Source organism: Lithobates pipiens, unplaced genomic scaffold (genome assembly GCF_037356315.1).
Source record: "Lithobates pipiens isolate NorthernLeopardFrog02 unplaced genomic scaffold, aLitPip1_a1.2 Scaffold_23, whole genome shotgun sequence".
NCBI lineage: Eukaryota > Metazoa > Chordata > Amphibia > Anura > Ranidae > Lithobates > Lithobates pipiens.
The window spans coordinates 38,419,937-38,445,003 of NW_027507785.1; the positions used below are offsets into that span (position 1 = coordinate 38,419,937).

Below are 25,067 nucleotides of genomic sequence, written 5' to 3' on the forward strand. Positions count from 1 at the left end.
GGATGGACACTGATAGGTCGCACAAATTGGCACTGATAGCTGGAACGGATTGGCATGGATAGGCGGCATAAATGGGCATGGATAGGCAGCACAGATGGGCATGGATAGGCGGCACAGATGGGCATGGATGGGCACTGATACTTGGCATGGATGGGCACTGATAGGTGGCATGGATGGGCTCTGATAGCTGGCATGGATGGGCACTGATAAGCAACATTGTATTGCATTTTTTTGTACTGATGGATGCCAATCAGTGCCAAACAATAATGCATGCCAATCAGTGATTGGCATCCATTGTGGGCACTGACTGGCAGCCCTAGTGGTCTAGGGTGGCATACCTGGTGCTGGGCATCCCTGGTGGTCTGGTGGCGTCCCTGGTGGTCCAGTGTGGGCATCCTCGGGGGGGGCTGTGCTGATAATCGATTAGCATAGACCCCCCCTGTCAGAGGAGCAGCCGATCAGCTCTCCTCTACTAGCGTCTGACAGACACGAGTGAGTTAATGCCGATCACCGGCTCTTCCTATTTACACTGTGATCAGCCGTGATTGGACATGGCTGATCACATGGTAAAGAGTCTCCGTCGGAGACTGAGATCATAGTTGCGGGGTGTCAGATTGACACCCCGCAACAACGATCGCCGCGATGCGCGCCCCCGGGGGTGCGCAGCGGCTCAAAATCCTGAGGATGTCCTATGACGTCCGGTCAGGATTTTGAAACCACTTTGCAGCCGTCATTTGACTATTGGCGGGCGGCAAGTGGTTAAATGCAAGAAGTGTTCGTATCTGAATCTGATTACTATTGGCCTCCTGCAATCCCTGTACAGCAGGGCTGGAGTGTGAGAGGAAGTAGCAGTACAAGGAGCCAATCAATTTATGTGCTGACATGAAGCATGTTGATAGGAGGAGGGAGCAGAGTGACAGAGAGATGAGCTCATTAATGTGCTGCTTCTCTTATCACTGTCCAGTCACAGGCAGGGGAAGGTCCAGGACTTCCTGGGCTCAAAGGAAGTGGATGGAAGAATGTTGGCCATTAGATTGAGGATGTGTAGTGGCAGAAAAATGCACTCTCTGGGTTAAAGAGGAACATAGCAGTAAAAGCTGGTTTTGTTATTTTATCTCAGTAAAAGCTGGTTTTGTTATTTTATCTCTTAATGGGCTATTAATGTTTATCTTATTATTTTTGGCTGAAGTTCTGCTTTAAAATCGCAGTTAGGTTTTTATTGCTAGAGGTACTGAGAGGAAGGAGCCAAGCTGATTATATTTTCTCCAGAATATGTTTTTATTTTTTTTTTAATTTAGCATTGTGATTAATAACAAAATGTGCTTTAGGATTCCAAGGGTCTCTTTTCATCAGGGCTAAGACAAAAGATAATATCAAGGTATTTATAAAGGAATATGATGGCATATCACATATACATTTCTGTGCTGGATATATACCGTATCTCACAAAAGTGAGTACACCCCTCACATTTTTGTAAATATTTTATTCTATCTTTTCATGTGACAACACTGAAGAAATGACACTTTGCTACAATGTAAAGTAGTGAGTGTACAGCTTGTATAACAGTGTAAATCTGCTGTCCCCTCAAAATAACTCAACACACAGACATTAATGTCTAAACCACTGGCAACAAAAGTGAGTACACCCCTAATGCCGTGTACACACGACCGGTCTTCCCGACTGACTTTTCAGCGGAGTTCCGATGGACTTCCGAATGAACGGACTTGGCCACACACGAACGGACTAAGTTAGTTCGAAAAGTCCATTTGTTTTGAATGTGATGACGTAAGACGGGACTAAAAAATTAAGTTCAATAGCCAGTAGCCAATAGTTTCCCTTGCGTCGTATTTGGTCCATTGGATCAGCATACAGACAGGAATAGGAATAGGTATTCCCGTTAGGAATTGAGTCCGTCGGACAGATTTAAAACATGTTCTATTTCTAGGTCCATCTGATTTTTATAACGAAAAATGATCGGATTAGCCCACACACGATCGGATTGTCCAACGGACTGATCCCGTCTGACCTAGTCTGCCGGAAAGTCCTGTAGTGTGTATGCGGCATAAGTGAAAATGTCCAAATTGTTCCCAATTAGCCATTTTCCCTCCCCGGTGTCTTGTGACTCGTTAGTGTTACAAGGTCTCAGGTGTAAATGGGAAGCAGGTGTGTTAAACTTGGTGTTATCACTCTCACTCTCTCACTGATCACTGGAAGTTCAACATGGCACCTCATGGCAAAGAAATCTCTGAGGATCTGAAAAAAATGAATTGTTGCTCTACATAATGATGGCCTAGGCTATAAGGAGATTGCCAAGACCCTGAAACTGAGCTGCAGCATGATGGCCAAGACCATACAACGTTTTAACAGGACAGGTTCCACTCAGAACAGGCCTCGTCATGGTTAACCAAAGAAGTTGAGTGCACGTGCTCAGCGTCATATACAGAGGTTGTCTTTGGGAAATAGACATATGAGTGCTGCCAGCATTGCTGCAGAGGTTGAAGGGGTGGGGGGTCAGCCTGTCAGTGCTCAGACCATACACCGCACACTGCATCAAATTAGTCTGCATGGCTGTCATCCCAAAAGGAAGCCTCTTCTAAAGATGATGCACAAGAAAGCCTGCAAACATTTTGCTGAAGACAAGCAGACTAAGGACATGGATTACTGGAACCATGTCCTATGTTCTGATGAGACCATATACTTATCCTTACTCAATTTCCGCCAGTGTGCCATCAAACACAGCCACTGTGCCCATCAATTGCCGCCACTGTGCCATCAAACGCAGGCACTGTGCCATCAAATGCAGCCACTGTGTCCCCTAAAATGCAGCCACTGTGCTCCATAAAATGAAGCCACTGTGCCCATCAATTGCTGTCACTGTGCCCATCAAATGCAGCCACTGTGCCATCAAATGCAGCCACTGTGCCCATCAATTGCCGCCACTGTGCCCATCAATTGCCGCCACTGTGCCATCAAACGCAGCCACTGTGCCATCAAATGCAGCCACTGTGCCCCATAAAATGCATCCACTGTGCCCATCAATTGCCGCCAACTGTGCCCATCAATTGCCGCCTCTGTGCCCATCAATTGCCACCACTGTGCCCATCAATTGCTCCCACTGTGCCCCATCAAACGCAGCCACTGTGCCATATCAAATTCTGCCAGTGTGCCCCCCCCCCCCCCGCCCGCCGTCTGCACTTACCTGTCTCTTGGGACAGCTCCTCGATGTCTTCTCCCGACTTCTCTTCCCGTCCTCTGCTATGATTGGACGCCTGGCATCCAATCATAACACCTGTCGTTTCAGCCAATCAGGTGACGGGTAACAGATCCGAGCACCTGATTGGCGGAGAGGTGGTTTAGTGTTAGAAAAGCGAATATTCATTCGCTTTTCTAACACACAGCTGAGTGACCTGCAAGCGCCCAGCCTATGGCTCTAATCAGGTGCTTCAAAACCACCCCCTCCCCTCCGCTGTATTTCAGGTGCCCGGCGCCTGAATAGGGGGTGGCAGTGGCGGCCATATATAGATTCATGCAATGCATGAATCTATCTATTGGTGATAGAGGGGGTGGCAGGAGAGAGGGGGCGGCGCCCGTGCGCCTTTATGGACGCACCGCCACTGTTAGCAATAGCTTAACAAGTAATTTTCAACCTTGCAGCACAATTGCTTGCTATCTGGGAGAATACAAAGACTCAGCAGGAGGGATTCCCCCATTCATATCAAGTCTGTGGATTGGGGGGGGGGGGGGGCGAGACATTTTCTTTTGTTCAACCTGCTAGTTGAATGAACAAAAAAAATTGACTGGTTTATGACCTGCCTTAGGGGCAGAATTGGCATAGAAGATATGTGACATGATAGAATATCTATGGCCAGTTTTACATGCTGCATTATTGAATAGAAGCGATTTGCCAGACAATGGTGACTCCATACAGTAGCAATGTGATATATCCAGTGTACAGTGTAATGTATACATCATAGATACACAATCACATCCACCAGCTGTGTATCACCAGCATAGCAGGATGTCTCTTACTGTAAGGAGGATCACTGATAGTCTGCTTCATGACAATGAACTTGTCCTTAGGCAAGGTAGGTTGGCTTCAATGATTGAGCAAAACTCTTTCTCTGAAATGCTTCTTTCGTTTCAGAAATTTTCATTGTTTTTCTGAATGATGGAATATAACGATTCCTGCTCTTTATTAGCTGGTAGTCCACACAAAAAAAGTACAGTACTACACCGGCCAATGCAAGTTTCATAGGTTAAAAAGACACATCATTCGAGTTCAACCAACAGAAAAATGATTAAAAAAAACCCAATTGAAAACCTACCTATACATAACCCTAGACCTTCAGCTGATCCAAAGGAAGGCAACAAAAATCTTATGAAGCATGATCCAATTTTGATGTAGGGGCACGCTGATGGGCATATTTTCTTAAGGGGCACACTGATGGACACATTTTGGTGTGCCCATCAGAGTGCCCCTTAACATAAAATGTGCCCATCAGCGTGCACATTAAAAATATACCCATCAGCGTGCGCCTTAAAATAAAATGTGCCCATCGGTGTTGCTCTTAAAATAAAATAGTGACCCTTATTTTATGTTGAGGGGCACACTGATAGGCACATTTCATGTTAAGGGGCACTCTGATGGGCATATTTTATTTTAAGAGCATCAAGTGCCCCTTAACATAAAATGTGCCCATTAGCGTGCCCCTCAAAATAAAATGTGCCCATCGGTGTTGCTCTTAAAATAAAATAGTGACCCTTATTTTATGTTGAGGGGCACGCTGATGGGCACATTTCATGTTAAGGGGCACTCTGATGGGCATATTTTATTTTAAGAGCAACACTGATGGATACATTTTGTATTAAGGTGCACTCTGCAGATTTTACATTAACCTCCCTGGCGGTATGATTCATTCTGGTTTTAGGTGCTGAAAGCGGTACAGTTATTTTGCATGGAAATTTGGCGTTTTATATTGTAGTCTTGTAATTCTTAGGAATAACTCTCTTAAATCTGTTCAAACCAGAGTCTAGCAGACATCCCGGGTATGATAAAGTTTATAATATAATAAATAATATTAAAAATTATTCAATAATGTAATCAAATCCAAAAACACAGAAATTTGCTCATTTGCAGAATTGTCGCTGTCATTAGATTTAGTGTTTGATGCCGAATTTCCCCACAAATCGCTATCGCTCAATTCTTCAAGTGATTATAATTTATTATCGCTGTTTTATAGTTGGTCTAAAATCACTTTTGACATAAAGGGACACTTTTTGGTTGCTATGGGCAATCTCCAAATTCCAGGCAGAAAAAACTGTATTTATAATATAAAAGTGCATGCAGGGCACTGCACAGGCCACTAGGGACACAGGGGGTGTGTATTTTTTTTTATACAGTACTGTAACCTGTAAGATTACAGTACTGTGTGTGTTTTGTGTATTTTAACTTTTTTGAATTTGGCGCCGATCTCCGCTCCTGTGAGCCGTAACGTTGCAGGGAACGGAGCTCGGCAACATTCGGGCACTGTGTGAATCGAGCGGAGGACAGCTCGACTACACAGCGCGGAGGACATCGCTGGATCCAGGGGACAAGGTAAGTAACCTCTCCCTGTATCCAGCGATGCGATCCCGAGTCTGGCTCGGGGTTAACGCTTATGATAGTAAAATCCTAACCCGAGCCAGACTTGGGATCACCGCTAGGGAGGTTAATGGGTACTTTTTGTTGTGCCCATCAGAGTGCCCCTTAATATAAAATGTGCCCATCAGGGTGCCCCTTAACATACAATTTGTCCATCAGAGTGCCCCTTAATATAATAATAACTATATTCTTGTTTTGAAACAACATTGATTCTTTCTTAAAAAGGGCAGGGCGCAGTTTGGCATCTTTGCCCTGGGCACCAAATGGCCTTTTTAGAAAGGAGGCTCTGAGGCTGCATTGTTTTTGTTTCTGAGGTCCTCACTAATTCAGGACAATCCTTCGGTGATCCTGTCACTGATGACAAATTACAAGTGACAAAAAAATGCAAGATGTTGCTCCCTTGTTTGAGATTGAGATTCTAGGTGATCGAGGGAGCGATACCCTTCCACCTGCTCCCAGAGTCAGACTATTTTCTTTACAGAAAGCTTCTATGACCACTTACCTCTATCCACCGTGCCATGATCTTGTGCCGCAATGGTGAAGGAAGGCATTGAGCTTGAGCAGTTCTGTATGCAGTGGACTGGTCTTGTTCCACCCCTTTAGGCGGCCATTGTCATATGTCATATCAACAAGATGGCCCGTGGTCACTGCTGAAAGGACTATTTCATTTTGCAACACTGGAGATCAGAGAACTTAGATCATGGAGGAAGTTTAGTATAAGTGGGTCATGGAAAGTTTTTTTTTTTTTTTAATTGTAGTAAATGGAGGGGTAGAACTCTTTAAACTCTTTAAAGTAGAACTCAAGGAATTTTATGTAGGATGGAAAAAACACCCCTGAGTTATTTTATTTTTTTTGTCATCTGTGTGCCATTGGGAAACAGCTATGCCCCAAACACACGGTCGGACATTCCGACAACAAAATCTGTCTGGATTTTTTTCAACAGATTTTGGCCGAAACTTGCGTGGCATACACACGGTCGCACAAAGTTGTCAGAAAATCAGATCATCCTGAACGAGATGACGTCAAACACGTACGTCGGGACTATAAATGGGCCAGTAGCCAATAGCTTCCGTCTCTTAGTTTATTCTGAGCATGCGTGGCACTTTGTCCGTCGGAATTGTCTACGCAGGATCGGAATTTATGCGATCGGATTTTGTTGTCGGAAAATTTTAGATCCAGATCTCAAACTTTGTGCTGAGTGGAAAAAAAAGAAAGAGGAGGAAGGCGCGTGATCAACCGATAGGATCAAGACAATACAATTTATTCAAGTTCAAAGTAAACAAATGCATATATAAAACCATAAAAAAAGTTCCTACGTTTTCATAAAAGCTGGGTTACAAAATATACACATTAAAAGTTTAAAAATTAGACATGCCCATGCAAGGGCAAATACGCAAAGTGGGCCGACGCGTTTTGGGGGAATTTCCCTCTTCATCAGAGCCTTGCAAAAAAGGAGAACAATCTGTATAGTGCAGTAGACCAAGATGAAAGGACCAGCTAGTTTGGAGGTATGTCATGTGGTGAGTGATCAGTTTTCCTACACGCTAGACCTGTCCACACCCCAACGGTCTGCCCTTTATGGTGTAGAGGGATGTGTATTTCTCTCTGTGTGGGTCTGTCAATAGTACCTGCATCCAAGAATTGTGAGGGTGCTGCAGCCTGCATGCATCAGTGAAAATACAGGAGGCAGATGTTTCTAAAAATGACTGAAAAGCCTCTTGCCAGAGAGTGCCTTCAGCTTCGGGAAAGCTTTTAGAGTTTTCAAATGTCTTCACCCTGAGAGACATCAGCTCAAACTTTGTGTGTCGGAAAATCTGACGGAAAAAGTCAGACGGAGCCTACACACTATTGGATTTTCCAACAACATGATCCGATCGCACATTTTCCGTCGGAGAATCCGACCGTGTGTATGGGGCATTAGTGAGAGGAAATCCCTGCAAAGTGAGGGAATCATTTGTCACCAAAACTAGTGTCCATAATGGAAGAATTCCCCTCTAGTCCCATTCTAGTGACAACCCAAAATTTGGGATCTTCTTTCACTTTTACACTTGGTGATATCAGTCACTAAGAGAAATAGAAAGGGTTATCCTTTATAACTGAGGCAGATACAGCTATAAAAACCTGACCATAATTTGGCAACCTTAACCACTTGCCAACCACGTTATAGCCAAACGACAGCTACAGCACAGCCGGCTAGTTCTGGGAGGCCATCTTATAACGGCCTCCCTTGATTGCGCCCCCTTCACGCCCACTGCGGGGTACAGGCGGCACGTATGGTTTCCGCAACATCCCTTTAATCAAGGACACATATATATTACACGGGTTCTGAGGCTGATTTAATGCAGATAAGGCACCAAGTGAATTTAATTACCACCGTAATCAGCCACAGAACCTGAGTAATTAATAAGTGTCCTGGATTAAAGGGATGATGTGGCAACACTAGCGGCACGCTCTGTGATCACAGTATCCTTCAGGCACTGCTAATCACAGATTGAGCTAAAGAGCCAATCAGAGGTTCTTTACTACGCAATCAGCTGTGTCCAATCACAGTTGATCATAGATGTAAACAGAAGCCGGTTATCTGCACTCGTTTTCCTTACGCTGACAGCATGAAGAGAGGAGAACTGTTAACCATCTTCTGTAAAAGGGACATGTACACTGATAATCAGTCCCAACAGTGCTGCCAATCTGTGCCCATCAGTGCCTGCTCGTCAGTGTCACCTATCAGTGCTCATCAGTGCTGCCCATCAGTGCCGCCTATCATTTTAGCCTCATCAGTGCCTATCAACGCCCATCAGCACCACCTGTCAGAGCTTCCTATCATTACAGCCTCATCAGTGCCCACCAGTGCCGCCTCAATAGTGTCCATCAGTGCAGCCTATCAGTGCCTATCAATGCTCATCAGCGCCACCTGTCAGACCTGCCTATCATTGCAGCCTCATGAGTTCCCACCAGTGCCGCCTCATCAGTGTCCATCAGTGCAGCCTATCAGTGCCTATCAACGCCCATCATCGCCACCTGTCAGAGCTGCCTATCATTGCAGCCTCATGAGTTCCCACCAGTGCCACCTCATCAGTGTCCATCGGTGCAGCCTACCAGTGCCTATCAATGCCTATCAGCACCACCTTATCAGTACAGCCTCATCAGTGCCCACCAGTGCTGCCTAATCAGTGTCCACCAGTGCAGCCTATCAGTGCCGCTTCATCAGCCCACATCAATGAAAGAGAAGAATTGCCTGTTTGAAAAATTTTATAGCAAACTATGAAAAAGTTTTTGTGTTTTTTTTTTCACATTTTTTTTGCATTTATTAGTTTATTTAGCAAAAACTAAAAAACCCAGTGGTGATTAAATACCACCAAAAGACAGCTCTATTTGTGTGAAAAAAAAATATATAAAAATGTCATCTAAGTGCAGCATTGCATGACTGCACAATTGCAACAGCTCTGAAAGCTGAAAATTGGTCTGGGCAGGAAGGGGGTGAAAGTGCCCAGTAGGCAAGTAGTTAATCACGTCCACTATAAAAACCAAAGGTGGTCTGAACACATGTAAGTAAACTCCAAGCTGCAATAGCTGCCAGGGGCCAGTTTACAGGGCTGAGCTGTAGTGGTAGAACTTACGTCCATGGCAGTAAAAGGGTTAATATGCTTTTTTTGTGAAGAAAATATAAAGTCTGTAGATTCTTAAAATGTTAAAAATGACTTTTTCTTGGTTTTTATATATGATTGAGTTTTGATAACTGTAAAATCTCATCTGATTCACTCCCTTGCTATCTCTCACCTTGACTATTGCAACTCTCTCCTCATAGGCCTACCTCTTCATAGGCCAGTGATGGCAAACCTTGGCACCCCAGATGTTTTGGAACTACATTTCCCATGATGCTCACCTACACTGCAGAGTGCATGAGCATCATGGGAAATGTAGTTCCAAAACATCTGGGGTGCCAAGGTTCGCCACCACTGTCCTAGGCTATCCCCTCTTCAGTCTATCATGAATGCTGCTGCCAGACTCATCCACCTTACCATCCGCTCAGAGTCCGCCACCCCTCTCCTCCAATCCCTACACTGGCTTTCGATTGCCCAGCGAATTAAATTCAAAATACTAACCACAACATACAAAGCCATCCACAACTCTGCCCCGAGCTACATCACCAACCTTGTCTCCAAATATCACCCAAATAGTCCTCTCCGCTCTTCTCAAGACCTCCTACTCTCAAGCTGCCTTGTCTCCTCCTCTCATGTTTGTCTCCAGGAGTTCTCTTGAGCCTCTCCCATCCTCTGGAACTCTCTACCTCAATCTGTTTGGCTATCTCCTAATCGGGCTGCCTTTAGACAATCCCTGAAAACGTATCTCCTATCACTTCCATCAGCTCATTCCCCACAGTTATAATCTTTTGTAAGACCTGCCCCACCCTATTATTGTAAGCTCTTATGAGCAGGGCCCTCTTAACCCTCTTGTATTTTATTGTATTGTAACTGTACTATGTGAATCGCTTTTCAGAGGACATTTGACAGGTGACAAACTATCGTCTCCTCACCGTCTGATTTAACCTTTTTAAAAGCTACACCGCAGTCATAGGGCGGTCACGGCACAACCCAATATTGCCCCTGCAGGGGGGCAGGTGTGGCAAAGCATCAGTAAAAACGTATGCTGTGGCACGTGTCCGAATCCGGCCCAACAGGCCTTGCCATGTGGCCCTTGCAGCGACTGCCGGCCCGCCACCTCCTGCTCTCGCCATCTGCTTTGTGCTGTCACGGAAAACAGGTTTCCTTGGCAACAAGAGTTAACACTTTCTGCACTCTCTTCCTCAGTCTCCACAGCGGCGCTGGCTCTGTTTGTAGCTTAGCGGATGCACTGTTGGTCCAGCATAGTCTGTCAGTGGCAGAGGTACCTGGCGGCTCCGGTGACTGTATGTTCTAATCTACATCCAGCGGCTGCCTCTTGTGGGTGGGCTTTTGAGTACTTGTAGCAGTTGGAAGCATCCTTGTAAATGCCAACTTACATCAGGTAGGAGAGAGTACACAAAATGTGAGGTATGCTTTGGTAGGTGGGGGGGGGGGGGGCTATGGAGGTGTGGAGGAAGATGTGTGCAGAGGGGGAGGGGGATATGGGCAGATGGTTTCAGAGGTCAGAATCCAGGAGGAGTGGAGATGAGATGTTGCACATTGGGCACAGCACAGCCCTGACTCCCTGCACTCCATACATAGTGCAGCCCTGACTTTCTGCACTCTGTACATAGCATACCCCTGAATCCCTGCACTCTGTACGTAGCACACCCCTGAATCCCCACCCTCTGTATGTAGAGCACTCCTGACTCCCTGCACTCCGTCACGTAGCATACCCCTGAATCCCTGCACTCTGTAGATAGCACATTCCTGACTGCCCACACTCTGTATGCAGTGCACCCCTGACTCCCTGCACTCTATACATAGCGCACTCCTGAATCCACATACTCTGTACGTAGTGCACCCTTGAATCCCCGCCCTCTGTATGTAGCGCACTCCTGGCTCCCTGCACTCTGTACGTAGCACACTCCTGAATCCCTGCACTCTGCATGCAATGCACTCCTGAATCCCTGCACTCTTTATATAGCACACTCCTCACTCCCTGCACTCTGTATGTTGTGCACCCCTGAACCCTGCGCTCTGCATGCAGCGCACTGCTGAACCCTTCACTCTGTATGTAACATAATCCTGACGTAATCCTGAACTCTGCACTTTGTACGTAGTGCGACCCTGATACAAATAGCCCTTTGAGGGCAACCACACTGCTGATGTGGCCCACGATGAAATTGAGTCTAACACCCCAGTCCTAGATGTACACATGCTCCCTCGTTCGGGCGGGCGTTTTTTTGTGTGAGCAAACCCTAAGGCTTGCTCTGTCCCCACAGTAGGCTGCAGAAAAAATGTAGAAAAATAATATGACATTGTATCTCTACTTCAGATTTTACTCTATAACACTGATGTCCATAAGCCTTAGCTTCTCAAATATCCTCCTACAATCCATAGCGCAGCTGAATAGTGTCTGCCTGTGGCATGCGAGTGCCCACGCCCTGCTATCTGGGACTACTACTACGAGGACTGTGTATCTACTGAATGCTGTTCTCCATCACATCCTGTGTAGGCTTTGATTTGACAGGAATATATTTTTATGACCTGTGTACATTACCCAGGAGACCCCTGAGCTATATTGCACAATATGATTAATATTTCCATAAAATATACACAGTGAGCTTGTCAGGCTGCTGGTTCCAGGCTGATTGTACAATCAGGCTCATTCAGCCAGGCAGCGTAAAGAGCAGTGATGGGGTGCAGAGGGTAGCAATCTATAGCAACTGGCTCCGGAGCAGAACGTTTATGCTGATCTCTAATCCCTTACGGGATGAGCGCATTCTAAGTTGATATTTCAATGCTTGGTGGAGTTAGACCAGATCCCCATTTTTACATTAAAAAAAATACCCCCAAATGCCATGAGGAAAAAGCAGGGCTTGACCACCTCTTGTGGCACTGTCCTCAAATTCAAACCTTCTGGCTTTATGTTCCAACTCACTAAGAAAAAAAGAATCCCAACCATAGTCACGACCCTTCTTCACGTAATCCATCAACCAGCAGCAATCGAAACCCAATTGATGAAATTTGAACACTCCTGTTTATTGGTTGCCAAAAAACTCATAATGACATGTTGGATTCAACCCCAAATGCCGTCAAAGGGGGATCTAAGAAAAAAACCTTTGCATAAACTGATGATGTTACACAAGCTAGATACCATCCAACAAAAACACAAAACAAAGCAACTGGAGTTCTGTTTTCAAGCACTTGATATTTTCTTAAAAGACCCCATTGGTGAGATCTCTGGCTGACTTCCCAGGTCTGCACACTGGCTGTGGCCATTATCAGGGGTCCCCACCAACCCTACTGGATTTTTATTTATTTTAAATGTAAAAGGAGTACCTGGAACACACAAATGTTTAGGAGGAGCACAGAAACTCCCAGGTGAAGAAGAACAGAGCATTTTGATGGGAAGTTCTCACTAAGTATATAAAACATATAAGATTCCAAGGGCTGACTCAGCACGTCAGGCTCCATCTTGACCTAAAATATCATTTTTGAAAGGACTGACCCCTAGGCAAGCCATAGATGATCGCTCAATTCCACCATCAACACAGTCAGTGTTGATGGAGGAATCCCTCCCGCACATCTATTGTGTTCTCCTGGTGGGGCGTGGCGGATGGGCTTGTTGCGAGAACACAGTGATGATTTCTAGCAGCTATAGCCACTGGAAACAATCACATGTAAAAATTTGACATACTGGTTGTACCCAAGTTGGTCAGCCTGCCCATAGATTATTCAGATTCCCTCACATGCCCTCTCTCTCCCCTGTCACAATGGGCCGGACTCTATTGAACCAGCCCATGGAAGGTTTGAATCTTAGCCGGTTTTGCAGGGACCAGCTGAGATTCAAACCATCTATGGCTGGCTTTAAAAATGGACCTATCATTAAAGCTAAACGCCTGGAAATTTGAAAGACACTTGCTTCCTCTCAGTGGGGGCTGGTGTCTAATATTTGGGGGGGGGGCGGAAAACAAACCTGCCGGATGGCGGCGATCAGTGGCATTACCTTAGGCCAACTGAGGCTGATGCTGCTCCTTGCTCCAGGAAAGAACCCTTCTCCTCCTGAATAGGAACTGGGTCCTCCTGAGACCCGATTGGCCGGGAATCCTAGAACTCCCTGGCCAAGCGGGTCTCAGGACCCGCTTCCTGATTGGTCGGGAGGAGAGTCAGGAAGACATTAGTGAATATTCATTTGCTATTGTCACACAATTGGGTGGGCTCAGAGCACAGTGCTCTGTGCCCTGAGCCCACCCTTTTTTGAAGCCAATTAGGGCCTCAGGCTCTAATCATGTGCTTCTAAAAAAAAACAACCCTATTGAAATCCATGTGTCCAGCGCCCTGCATGCAGATAATGGGCTGGGCGCATGGATTAGGGGGGCAGCACCCCAAATAACGAGCCGCCACTGCTTCCTTTAAAGGGATAAGACATGGAGAACTGTGCATGTATTGCTCAGATGTACTGCATATACTTTACAGTGGTATTAATGTAAAAAACCAAAATGTATTCTGTTGCAATTTCTTAGCTGTGATGGCTGCATTAGATTTATTTTTTTGGCTTTTTTTTTTTATTAGGGGACTCCCTCCCACAACACTATTGTGTTCTGGCCAATTGTGATGGTGGAGAAAGAGGACATGCGAGGGAATTTGAATAATCTATAGGCAGGCTGACCGACTTGGGTACAACCAGCATGTCAGATTTTTACTTGCGATTGTTGCCAGTGGCTAGAGCCACTAGCAAGTATCACCGTGTTCTACCAGCAGGGACAGCTCCCCCCCCGCCAGGAGAACAAAATAGATCCGTGAGAGGGATTCCCCTATCAACATGGACTGAGTTGATAGGGTAATCAAGCGATTTTCTTTCCTGCAACCCGTGGAAAGAAAATCACATCCTCTCATCCTTTCAAAACTGATATTTCAGGTCCAGATGGAGCCTGGCGTGCTGAGCCTGCCCTTGGCTTCTTATATGTTTTGTATACTTAGTGAGAACTTCCTATTACAATTCTGGGGTCTGTTACTGTCTACCTGGGAGTTTGTATGCTCCTCCTAACCATTTGTGTGTACCAGGTACTTATTCCTTTTACATTGTGCACGGAAGAGAGGGGAAGCAAGAGAAATTTAATCAGCTGGGAGTGTCTTAGCAACTTCATTGCAATAAGCAGGGTGGGATGATGCCATCTATGAGTTTTTTTTTAACCAGGCTTTAGAAGGTACATAAATGGTCTATACCTATAACAAGAGTATTATTTAATTTTGGTCAAAGCCGCATAGGCGTCCCTCACCTGCATAGATAGTTCTTGGTAGAGGTGAATTATGCCCTTTAAAAAGTGCTCACTGGAGTTCAGCTTTAACTTGCTAGTCCATCTGCAGTTAGGCCTCGTTCACATTGGAGCGACTTGTCATGCGATTTGACAGGTGAAATCGCATGACAGGATCGCACCCTATTGTCGGCAATGGCACTGTTCAAATCGGTGCAACGCCGACTTTGCTGTGCCGCATCGATTTGAAAAAAGTCGCTTCTGCACTACCTTTGGCGGTTTTGGGTGCGACCTGCATAGACATCTGTGCATGAAGCCGCACAGATGTCTTCAAAGTCGCGCATATGTCTTCAAAGTCGCACCTGAAGTCGCGTTGACATGCAGCTTTGAAATCGTGCAATTTCTGATGTCACACATATTCAAAGCTGCATTCAATGTGAACGAGGGCTAAATCTGCTAGTCCATATAACACTAGCCTCTCCCCAGACTGACAAAGCTTTTGTCCACAGGTGTCCAACCCAGACAGCAAGCAATTGAGCTGCAAGTTTGAAAATGACTTGCTAAGCTATTATTAGACTTGTCATGCTTTACAAGTTTGTTGCACAATTGCAGCAAGTCCGCATTGCATGACTCCAGATGAAATTTCTTTGCAAACATTCTGCAAGTCTGCTGCAAGTTCTGGTTCAGTTATGTTGTACAATAGTCATCCCACCACAGGGGGTCGCTGTGGCTGAATTTTCATGCTGTAGACTTGTAGAGCTCTTGCTGTAGACTCACCACTACAACTTTGCTCTTGCTAGAGACTTGCAATGCAAATTTGCTACAATATGGAAAAGTGTCAATTTGAATTTGTGCTTCGGGTGCTTTGGATTTTTCGTTATAATCGCAATTTGTAATTTCATCAATTCATAAATTTGTAAATTCGAAAATTCGAAAATCTTAAAATAAGAAAGAAAATCCAAAAATTCTAAAGAATAACTAACTAACCAATAATAACTAACTATTAAATTATAGGTATTGGAATTTCCTTTCAAATTTAACAAATACGAATTTATCTGAAGTTACGAATTATCCGAAATAACGAATGCCGCATATAAACGAATGGAACGGAACAAATTAATAATAATTAATAATAAATAAAAAGTTTTCATTATTATTATTAATTAGTTACGTTCCATTCATTGGAATTTGGTGCAGCATTAATTCGTTAGTTGGAATTTCGTTTCAATTTTGAACGTAATGAATACGAATTTATCTGAAGTTACGAATTATCCGAAATAACGAATGTCGCAGCTAAACAAATGTAATGGAATGAATTAATAATAATAAATAATAATAATAATAATAATAATAATAAATAAAACATTTTTATTATTACTATTGTTATTTATTATTATTAATTCGAAATAACGAATGCCGCAGTTAAACAAATGTAACGGAACAAATTAATAATAATAAATAATAATAATAATAATAAATAAAACGTTTTTATTATTATTATTGTTATTTATTATTATTAATTCGTTACATTCCATTCGTTGGAATTTAGTGCATAATGAATTAATTAGTTTCAATTAGTTGGAATTTCGTTTCAAATTTGGCTGTTAGTGAACGCAATGAATACGAATTTATTTGAAGTTGCGAATTATCCAAAATAACAAATGCCGCATCTAAACAAATGGAGCGGAACAAATTAATAATAATAAATAATAATAAAAAGCTTTTATTGTTACTTTTGTTATTTATTATTATTAATTTGTCATGGCATTCGCTATTTCGGCTATTTCGTAACTTCGGATAAATTCGTATTTCGTTACGTTCACTAATAGCCAAATTTGAAACTAAATTCCAATACCTATAATTTAATAGTTAGTTATTATTAGTAATTATTTCAGATTTTAGAATTTTTAGGTTTTCGGATTTTTGAATTTACGAAGATTCGGAAAAATCCGTTAAACGGGTTTTCGTTAATTCGGATATTTCCGAATGAACGAATTTGTCTAAATTCGTTAAACTAATTCGGAACGAAACAAATTGCACATATCTAGTAAGCTGCAATATATTAATTATTTGTTTTCCAGTCTTATCTCTGTACTGACCCCAGCTATGAGAAAGAAAAAGGGGAGTTACCTAGACCTCTCCAACCAATCACATTACAATATTCACATACCAAAGTTATCTTTTGGGACATGTTGTACCTTATACCATTGTATAGTTTGTTGCGATAATGCTGACCCTGCAGATGGGTTACAGCCTGCAAACAATACGCAGGGCTTAGATTTGCCAAGTCCTTTCCACCGAGTATAATCGGCATTTTATGCAGTATCAGAATGACATCTTATCAGTAGTTGCACTATTATCACTATCTCCTCTTATGTTCTCTTTTCCTTTCTTCTCCATTGTGGCAGTTATCACACTTCTCCCACACCGGCCTCCCCCATGATAAGTAATCCGCTCCCATTTCCTGGCCGTATTGTTGAGCCTTTCAGATCAGTTTTCAATATCTGCCTTGTGCTCCCGTGTGTTTATATACAACCTGTCATTCTTCCCTTTCATCAATGCAGACTTCATAAGACTCCGCCAAACAGCGCTGATTGTTAGAACAACGCCCAAAACCCACATATGACTGTAAATGAAGTTTAATGCTGTTGGCACTATATAAATCCTGAATTATAATAATAATAATAATAATAATAATAATAAAAAAAATAATCCATTGTCACTGGAGCATGCACAATTCTGGCTAAAATTAGAATCACGATTTTTTTTGCTTAGAATAAAGATCATGATTCTCGTGGCGTAACATCATCTTTCACATTAGACAAAAAATTGGGCTAACTTTACTGTTTTTCGTTTTTTTTTTTAAATTCCTTAGGCTAGGTTCACACTATTGCGATGCGGGAACGCCGCGAATCCGCGGCGTTTTCCCGCATCGCTCACCTCCCGCCGGCAGTTCACACTGCCCTATGCGGACGGCTGGGGGTGTCAATGTTATGTTAATGACACCCCCAGATCCGTCGGCATATCGCAGTGCGATCTGCCGACTCGCACAGGAATCGGATCGCATGGTGTGAACCCCCATGCGATCCGATTCCGTTGCGGACCCAAAAAAGGGTCCTGTGCGAGTTTGCTGCGGGACAGCTGCGAGTTCAGCCATACTATCTGTATGGCTGAACTCGCAGTGCTACGGAGATCGGATGTGATTTGCTGTGCGAATCACATCCGGATCTCCCCCCGCAGCAGTGTGAACCCAGCCTTAAAGTGTATTTTTGCGCAAATACAGTGTGACATAAGATATTGCAACTACCACCATTTTATTCTCTAGGGTCTCTGCTAAAAAATATATATATATATATATATATAATGTTTGGGGGTTCAAAGTAATTTTCTAGCAAAAAATACAGATTTTCTCTAGTAAGCAACAAGTGTCAGAAAAAGAAAAAGCTGTCTTTAACCACTTGAGATCCGCGCTATTGCCAAATGACGGCATTAGCGCGGACCTACATTTCCAGGACTACGTCTATTGACGTCGTCCCAGTTACGAGCGGCCTGCGCGCCCCCTGAGGGGCGCGCGCGGCGCGCTCTGTGATCGGCGAGTCCATGAGACTCGCCTGATCACCGATCCGTGTAAGGGGTCGATCCCGACCCCTTATCACGTGATCAGCTGTCAGCCAATGACAGCTGATCATGTGACAGAACGGAGCCGGTAATCGGCTATTATTCCTCCTCGCGCTGACAGCGCGAGGAGAGAAAAAAAAAGCCGATCACCGGCGGCCGTGATCGGGACATCAGTCCCGATCACGGCCAGCAATACAGCTGACCACCTGCCCCCTGCCAGTGCCCACCTGCCCACCGCAGTGCCATCCTGAATGAAAGTAAGTGCCCCCCATCAGTGCCACCCAGCAGTGCCCATAGTGCCCCCAGCGCCACCCACAGTGCCACCCACAATGCCACCCACAGTGCCATCCAGCAGTGCCACCAACAGTGCCACCCACAGTGCCCACAATCTGCCGCAAAGGTGCTGCACCCCAGTGCCGCCCATCAGTGCCCAGCAGTGCCGCCCATCAGTGCCCAGCAGTGCCGCCCATCAGTGCCCAGCAGTGCCACCTATCAGAGCCACCTATCAGTGCCACCTATCAGTGCCCATCAGTCCCATCTATCAGTGGTACCTATCAGTGCCCATCCGTGCCACTTATCCGTGCCACCCATCCATGCCATCTTATCTGTGCCCATCTTTGCCCATCAGTGCCGCCTTATCTGTGCCGATCGGTGCCGCCTTATCTGTGCCTATTAGTGCCGCCTTAACTATGCCTATCAGTGCCCACCAGTGCAGCCTATCAGTGCCCACCAATGCAGCCTATCAGTGCCCACCAATGCAGCCCATCAGTGCCCACCAATGCAGCCCATCAGTGCCCACCAATGCAGCCATCAGTGCCGCCTAATCAGCGCACTTCAATGAAGGAGAAAAATGACCCGTTTGCAAAATTGTATAACAAACTATTAAAACATGATTTTTTATTTTTATTTTTTTGCATCTTTTTTTGTTTGTTTAGCAAAAAATAAAACTCCGAGCTGTAACTAAATACCACCAAAAGAAAGCTCTATTTGTGGGAAAAAAATGATAAAAATTTCATTTGGGTACAGTGTTGTATGCCCGCGCAATTGTCATTCAAAGTGCATCAGCGCTGAAAGCTGAAAATTGGTCTGGGACTGAGGGGGGTTTAAGTGCCCAGTAAGCAAGTGGTTAAAGTTCGCTATTTTTTTGCTTAGAATAAAGGTCACGATTCTCGTGGCGTAACATCATCTTTCACATTATACAAAAAAATTGGGCAAACTTTACTGTTTCATTATTTTTTTTTTAATTCCTTAAAGTGTATTTTTTCCAATAATATTGCATTTGAAAGACTGCTGCGCAAATACAGTGTGACATAAAATATTGCAACAACCGCCATTTTATTCTCTAGGGTCTCTGCTAAAATATATATATATATATATATATATATATATATATATATATATATATATATATAGATCTATATATACACCCCACATCAAGTACCGCCACTACCACCCCCCTCAACATCACCGGTGCCCCCCCCCATGTGCCACCGCTGAGACCCCCCTCAACACTACTGCTGCCACCCCCCCTCATGTACCACCCCCTCAATATCACCGCGGCTACCCCCCTCAACACCACTGCTGCCAATCCCCCTAAAGTACCACCGCTGCCACCCCCTCAACATCACCACTGCCACCCACCTAAAAAAGTCATGCCTTTTTCGAGGGGGGAGGGCTTCATGATTTCTTGCACCGGGGCCCTCAGTGCGCATGTGCCACCCCCCTCAAGTACCACCCTCTCAATATCACCAATGCCACCCCCCTCAACATCACCACTGCCACCCCCCTCAAGTACCACCACTGCCATCCCCCTCAACATCACTGCTGCCACCCCCCCAAGTACCACCCACTCAATATCACCGCTGCCACCCCCCTCAACACCATCACTGCCAACCCCCCTCAAGTACCACTGCTGCCATCCCCCTCAAGGACCACCGCTGCCATCCCCCATCAAGTACCATCACTGCCACCCCCTCTCAAGTACCACTGCTGCCACCCCCCATCAAGTACCACCACTGCCACCCCCCTCAACATCACTGCTGGCCTTCCCCCTCAAAAAGTTAAAAGTCAGCAGCTACAAATACTGTAGCTGCTAACTTTTAATATTAGGACCATTACCTTTCCAGGATTTCTGCAATGTCGGCACCCCAGCCTATTTTCCAATTGGCTCTCAGGTGCTGCTGCCCTTCATTGCAAGGGAAACCACCAGAGCAGTATTGTATCGTCACAGATGGTTCCCTACTGCGCATGTTCGAAGCGCTCTGTGCTTTTTCAATGGCCCGGCGGTGGGGGGAAGCAGCAGGGGGGCCGAACTTCCAAGGGACCTTGTTGCGGCAATGTCTCCCAGAAGTGGGGATCGGCACCTGTCAAAAACAGGTACCCGCTCCACCTGGAAGGTGCTAAACGTGGCAGCGGAAGAATGCCCCTTACATTGGGGGTCAGTGGAAAGAATGTCTCTTACATTGGTGGTCAGTGAGGAGATTGGCCCATATATTGATGGTCAAGAGGAAGTATGCCCCTTACATTTGTGGTCAGTAGGGAGAATGCCTGTTAATTTGGTGGTCAGTGGGGAGAATGCCTGTTAATTTGGTGGTCAGTGAGGAGAATGCCCCTTCCATTTGTGGTCATTGGGGAAAATGTCCCTTACATTGGTAGTAGGCAGAATGCTCCTTACATTGGTGGCCATTGAGGAAAATGTCCCTGACGTAGGCTGCATCTTAACCCTCTTGTATTTTATTGTATTGTAACTGTACTGTCTCCCTTTTTGTATTGTAAAACGCTGGCCAAACTGTTGGTGCTATATAAATCCTGTATAATAATAATAATAAGATGTACTTTTATGTACATAACTCATCAATGTACATTAAAGTGCATCTAAGGCATTTTTTTTTGATTGTCAATATAGTAGGGAAGGGTTAGAACTTCTTTTAGTTTTTCTATCCATGACTATCCACTATTATGCATCCAGAGCTTTGCCCAATTTGCCTTCTCATTTATTGGTTAAAAAGTATAGATAGTGTGACCGTACGAGCCCCTGTCATTGTGTGAAGCTAGGCAGAAGACACACAGGGGTTGATTTACTAAAACTGAAGAGTGCAAAATTTGGTGCAGCTCTGCATAGAAACCAATCAGCTCCCAAGTTTTTTTTATCAAAGTTTAATTGAACCAGCTGAAATTAGAAGCCGATTGGCTACAATGCATGGCTACTCCAGATTTTGCATTTTTCAGCCTTAGTAAATCGGCACCATGGGATTTGCACGAATGCAGAGTGCGAAGCACCAGAGTATTATCTGTGGGAAGACTGGCTTGTCAGTGTCCTCCGTGTTTTATAATCCCTGACTGTGGGAAGACTGGCTTGTCAGTGTCCTCCGTGGTTTATAATCCCTGATTGGGGCCTGGAGCTTGGAGACTTTAAAGAAATTTGCGCAGGAAGAAGTTTTTGATCCTGCGTCCAGGTCTTATTGGAGGCCTGCAGGTTGTTTGAGTGTGCAGGTGTAAGTACTCATTGTAGGCAAGGCATGGGTATAGCTCAAGGGCCCCATCAGGCTGTGTACTTCAGCCCCAAGGGATGTGTGTTCCTGCCAGTAGACAGAGGTGCTCTACTCAAGAGACTGCATTCCATGTGGGAAATATTCCTTGTCCATTGGACTGAGAGAGCTGAGACGGCCACACAAGTTTGGGAGACTAAAAGAGAGAATCTGGGAGACTGGGAAAACCAGGACAACTAGGCGAGTCTCGGGAACTGAGGGAATCCATATGTCTCAGCGAAGTAAGCCCTTGTACACACGGTCAGAGAATCAGTCGAAATGTGTCCTATCGGACCGTGTTGTCGGATAATCCGACTGTGTGTGGTATGCATCGGACTGTTTCCGTCGGAATATCCGTCGGACCAAATTTTACAACATGTTGGAAATATTTTCCGACCAACTGGTCCGATAGGACATACTTCGATCATGTGTAGAGAATTTTGATCGGACCAAGTGCCACGCATGCTCAGATCAAATTCCTACATCAAAGCTATTGGCTACTAGCCTGAACGTAGTCCCATCGTAACGAAATTACATCATCACGTTCTGAAAGATCGGATTTTTCGACAACTTTGTCCGACCATGTGTATGCAACAGTTTCGGACAAAATCCGACGGATTTGGTTGTCGAACTGTCCGACCGTGTGTACAGGGGCTTAGAGAGTTTGAGATGTCAGGGACACCCTTATTAAGAGGTCAGGGAAGGGGTCTGTGTTGCTGGGAGCAGCAAATGTATGTTTACACTGACCAGGGTGACTTCTGGAATTACAGTGCCTGCAGGAAACATCAAGTAAACCCTTTTGTATTATGGACTGAGGGCGCTGTAACTGTTGGTTGAGTGGCCCAAGAGAACCAGGAGAGCTGGGTGATACCCTCTGAGAGACCAATGACAAGAACAGCAGTGCTGCTGAAGAGGGAGCCAGGTGGCTCAATATGTTGAAATTCCCCTGTGTGGGCAACCGTATTTGTGGAACTTTCAGTTAATAATGCCCTGTACACACGATAGGATTTTCCGACAACAAAAGTCCGACCGTGTGTATGCTCCATAGAACACTTGTTGTCGTAAAATTTCTGCCAACAAATGTTTGAGATCACGTTCTCAAATTTTCCAACAACAAGACTTGTCAGAAATTTCGAGCATGTGTACACAATTCCGACGCACAAAAGTCCACGCATGCTCGGAATCAAGCAGAAGAGCTCCACTGGCTATTGAACATCATTTTTCTCGGCTGGTCGTACATGTTGTACCTCATCGCGTTCTTGACGTTCGGAATTTCCGACAACATTTGTGTGATCGTGTATATGCAAGCCAATTTTGAGCCAACATCCTTCGGAAAAAAATCCATGGTTTTGTTGTCGGAAAATCCCATTGCGTGCCTCAAAGTGGTCCAAAAAAGAACTGAATCATGGTTCAGACTGGCATGATTCACTGAAAATGCTCCCACCACTGAGCTAAGCAATTCCAATATCACAATAGACATTTGTATATTATAGATAGGCAATTGTTCAAAATGAAAAGGTTAGGTTGGGTTATGGTGTGAAGGAACATTATTTACAAGCCAATTTTATATAATAAGAAGGTCTTTAATGACTTATTTATGACTTTAATCATTGTAGACATATGACATAATTTTTAATACAAGCCTGATCAAGATTAAAAATCATAAATATGCCATTAAACAATAACACCCAGCCGCAACATATCCTAAGGCCTATGAAATGAACCTCTGACAAAATGATTCAAACTACATTAATAACAAAACAAGAACACGTCTAATATGTCTGCTGTGGTTAGTTTGTAGAAAACCTCAAGGCGTTTGACTTTGTGTGTACATTCCACTAAGAGACGGCATCCAAGGACATGTAACCAGCTCATCCGTGGCCTTGGTGCCCACCCACACAAAGCATTCTGTTACCCCTGACAGGGACACTTTATTCTGCAATAAGTTGATGCATCTGCTGCCAAGTCTCGTTTGACATTAACTAGTCTGTTTTCTGCCAAACAATGCCATACGTTGAAGGTGACATGATTAACGCTCTTTGTTTTCTTCCAGACAATGCAATAAAACATCCAATGGAAGCGACAGTTGTGACCTAATGTGCTGCGGAAGGGGCTACAACCCGTACATGGACAAAGTGGTGGAGCGGTGTCATTGTAAATACCATTGGTGTTGCTATGTAACCTGCAAAAAATGCGAGAGGACTGTGGAACGATATATTTGCAAATGAGAAGCTTTTTGGATAAAGACGAGGCACAAAAAAAAGAAAAACAAAAACCAAAGCACTAACTTTCTATATGAACTTTTTTTTTTTGTTTTTTTTGTTTTTTTTGCATGGACATGGACCTCTCAAAGAAAGTGTGCCAAATGAGATTTACTAAGGATTAAGGGGAAAAAGAATGTTAGACATCTATTTTTCTTTGACCGACCTGAATGTTTTTTGGAGTAAAAAATAAAATTAAAAAAAAAAAAGGACTTTGGTCAACATCTATCAAAGCAAGACCGACAATACCGACCGACAGATATCATTTTGCTGGATTGTAAATATAATTAAATCCATTGATTTTTTTATTTTTATTTTTTATTGTGGCGAACCATTGCTGTTACACAACTTTGATGAATCCGGGAATTAATGAATTAATCTGTGAAAACATTTGGACTGGAAAAACGAAACCCGTCGATTGTATGTTCTGGTGAGCTCCACAAGTGCAATGAACCCCAGACTCTTATCATCTACATTGTTTACATTCTTCAGAATTCCGCAACGTTCAGCGCAAAAAAAAAAAAAAAAAAGCCGTTCCAAGCATCTCAGCTCATTGCCCAGACAACAGTGTTGTGCCACTGTCGGTGGATGTACAAATTTTCTTGTGTATTCAGAACGTACAAAGAGTTATTTATAAATATAGCGTTGTTTTTTTTTCTTTTCTTTATTCTACTTTTTTATATATATAAAATTATAAATGTAAGTAAACAGCTTAAAGTTTGTATGAAATGTATACTTTAAAAAAAGGTAAATATAAAATGTTTTTACAGTATATTTTTGATATTGGTTTCCTGTGTTTTTTTAACTTGCCGCTAAATAGGCAACTTAAAGCAGACCACCTAAGCACTACATGCACATGGACTTTAATGGCATCCCAGTCTTAGTCCATACGGTTCAATATTGAGTTGGCCCACCCTTTGCAGCTATGACAGCTTTAACTCTTCCGGGAAGGCTGTCCACAAGGTTTAGGAGTGTGTCTATGGGAATGTTTGACCATTCTTCCAGAAGTAAGGTCTGGCACTTATGTTGAATGAGAAAGCCTTGGGTCGCAGTCCAAAGGTGATCTATCGGGTTGAGGTCAGGCCAGTCAAGTTCCTCCACCCCAAACTCGCTCATCCATGTCTTTATGGAAGAGAAAACTCTTGCAAGCTGTACC

At 44.2% G+C, this 25,067-nt stretch overlaps 1 protein-coding gene across 2 annotated transcripts in view; it reads left to right on the forward strand.

Annotated features, from left to right (window-relative positions):
- The window catches only part of WNT11 (Wnt family member 11), a 182,147-nt gene extending 157,464 nt beyond the window's left edge, over positions 1–24,683 (forward strand). For both annotated transcript variants that reach the window (XM_077451435.1, XM_077451434.1), the window contains exon 6: positions 23,704–24,683. In XM_077451435.1, the coding sequence (XP_077307561.1) occupies positions 23,704–23,878 (175 nt within the window). In that variant the 3' untranslated portion in view covers positions 23,879–24,683. The remainder of the gene's footprint in view (positions 1–23,703) is intronic.
- Positions 24,684–25,067: the final 384 nt, after the last annotated feature.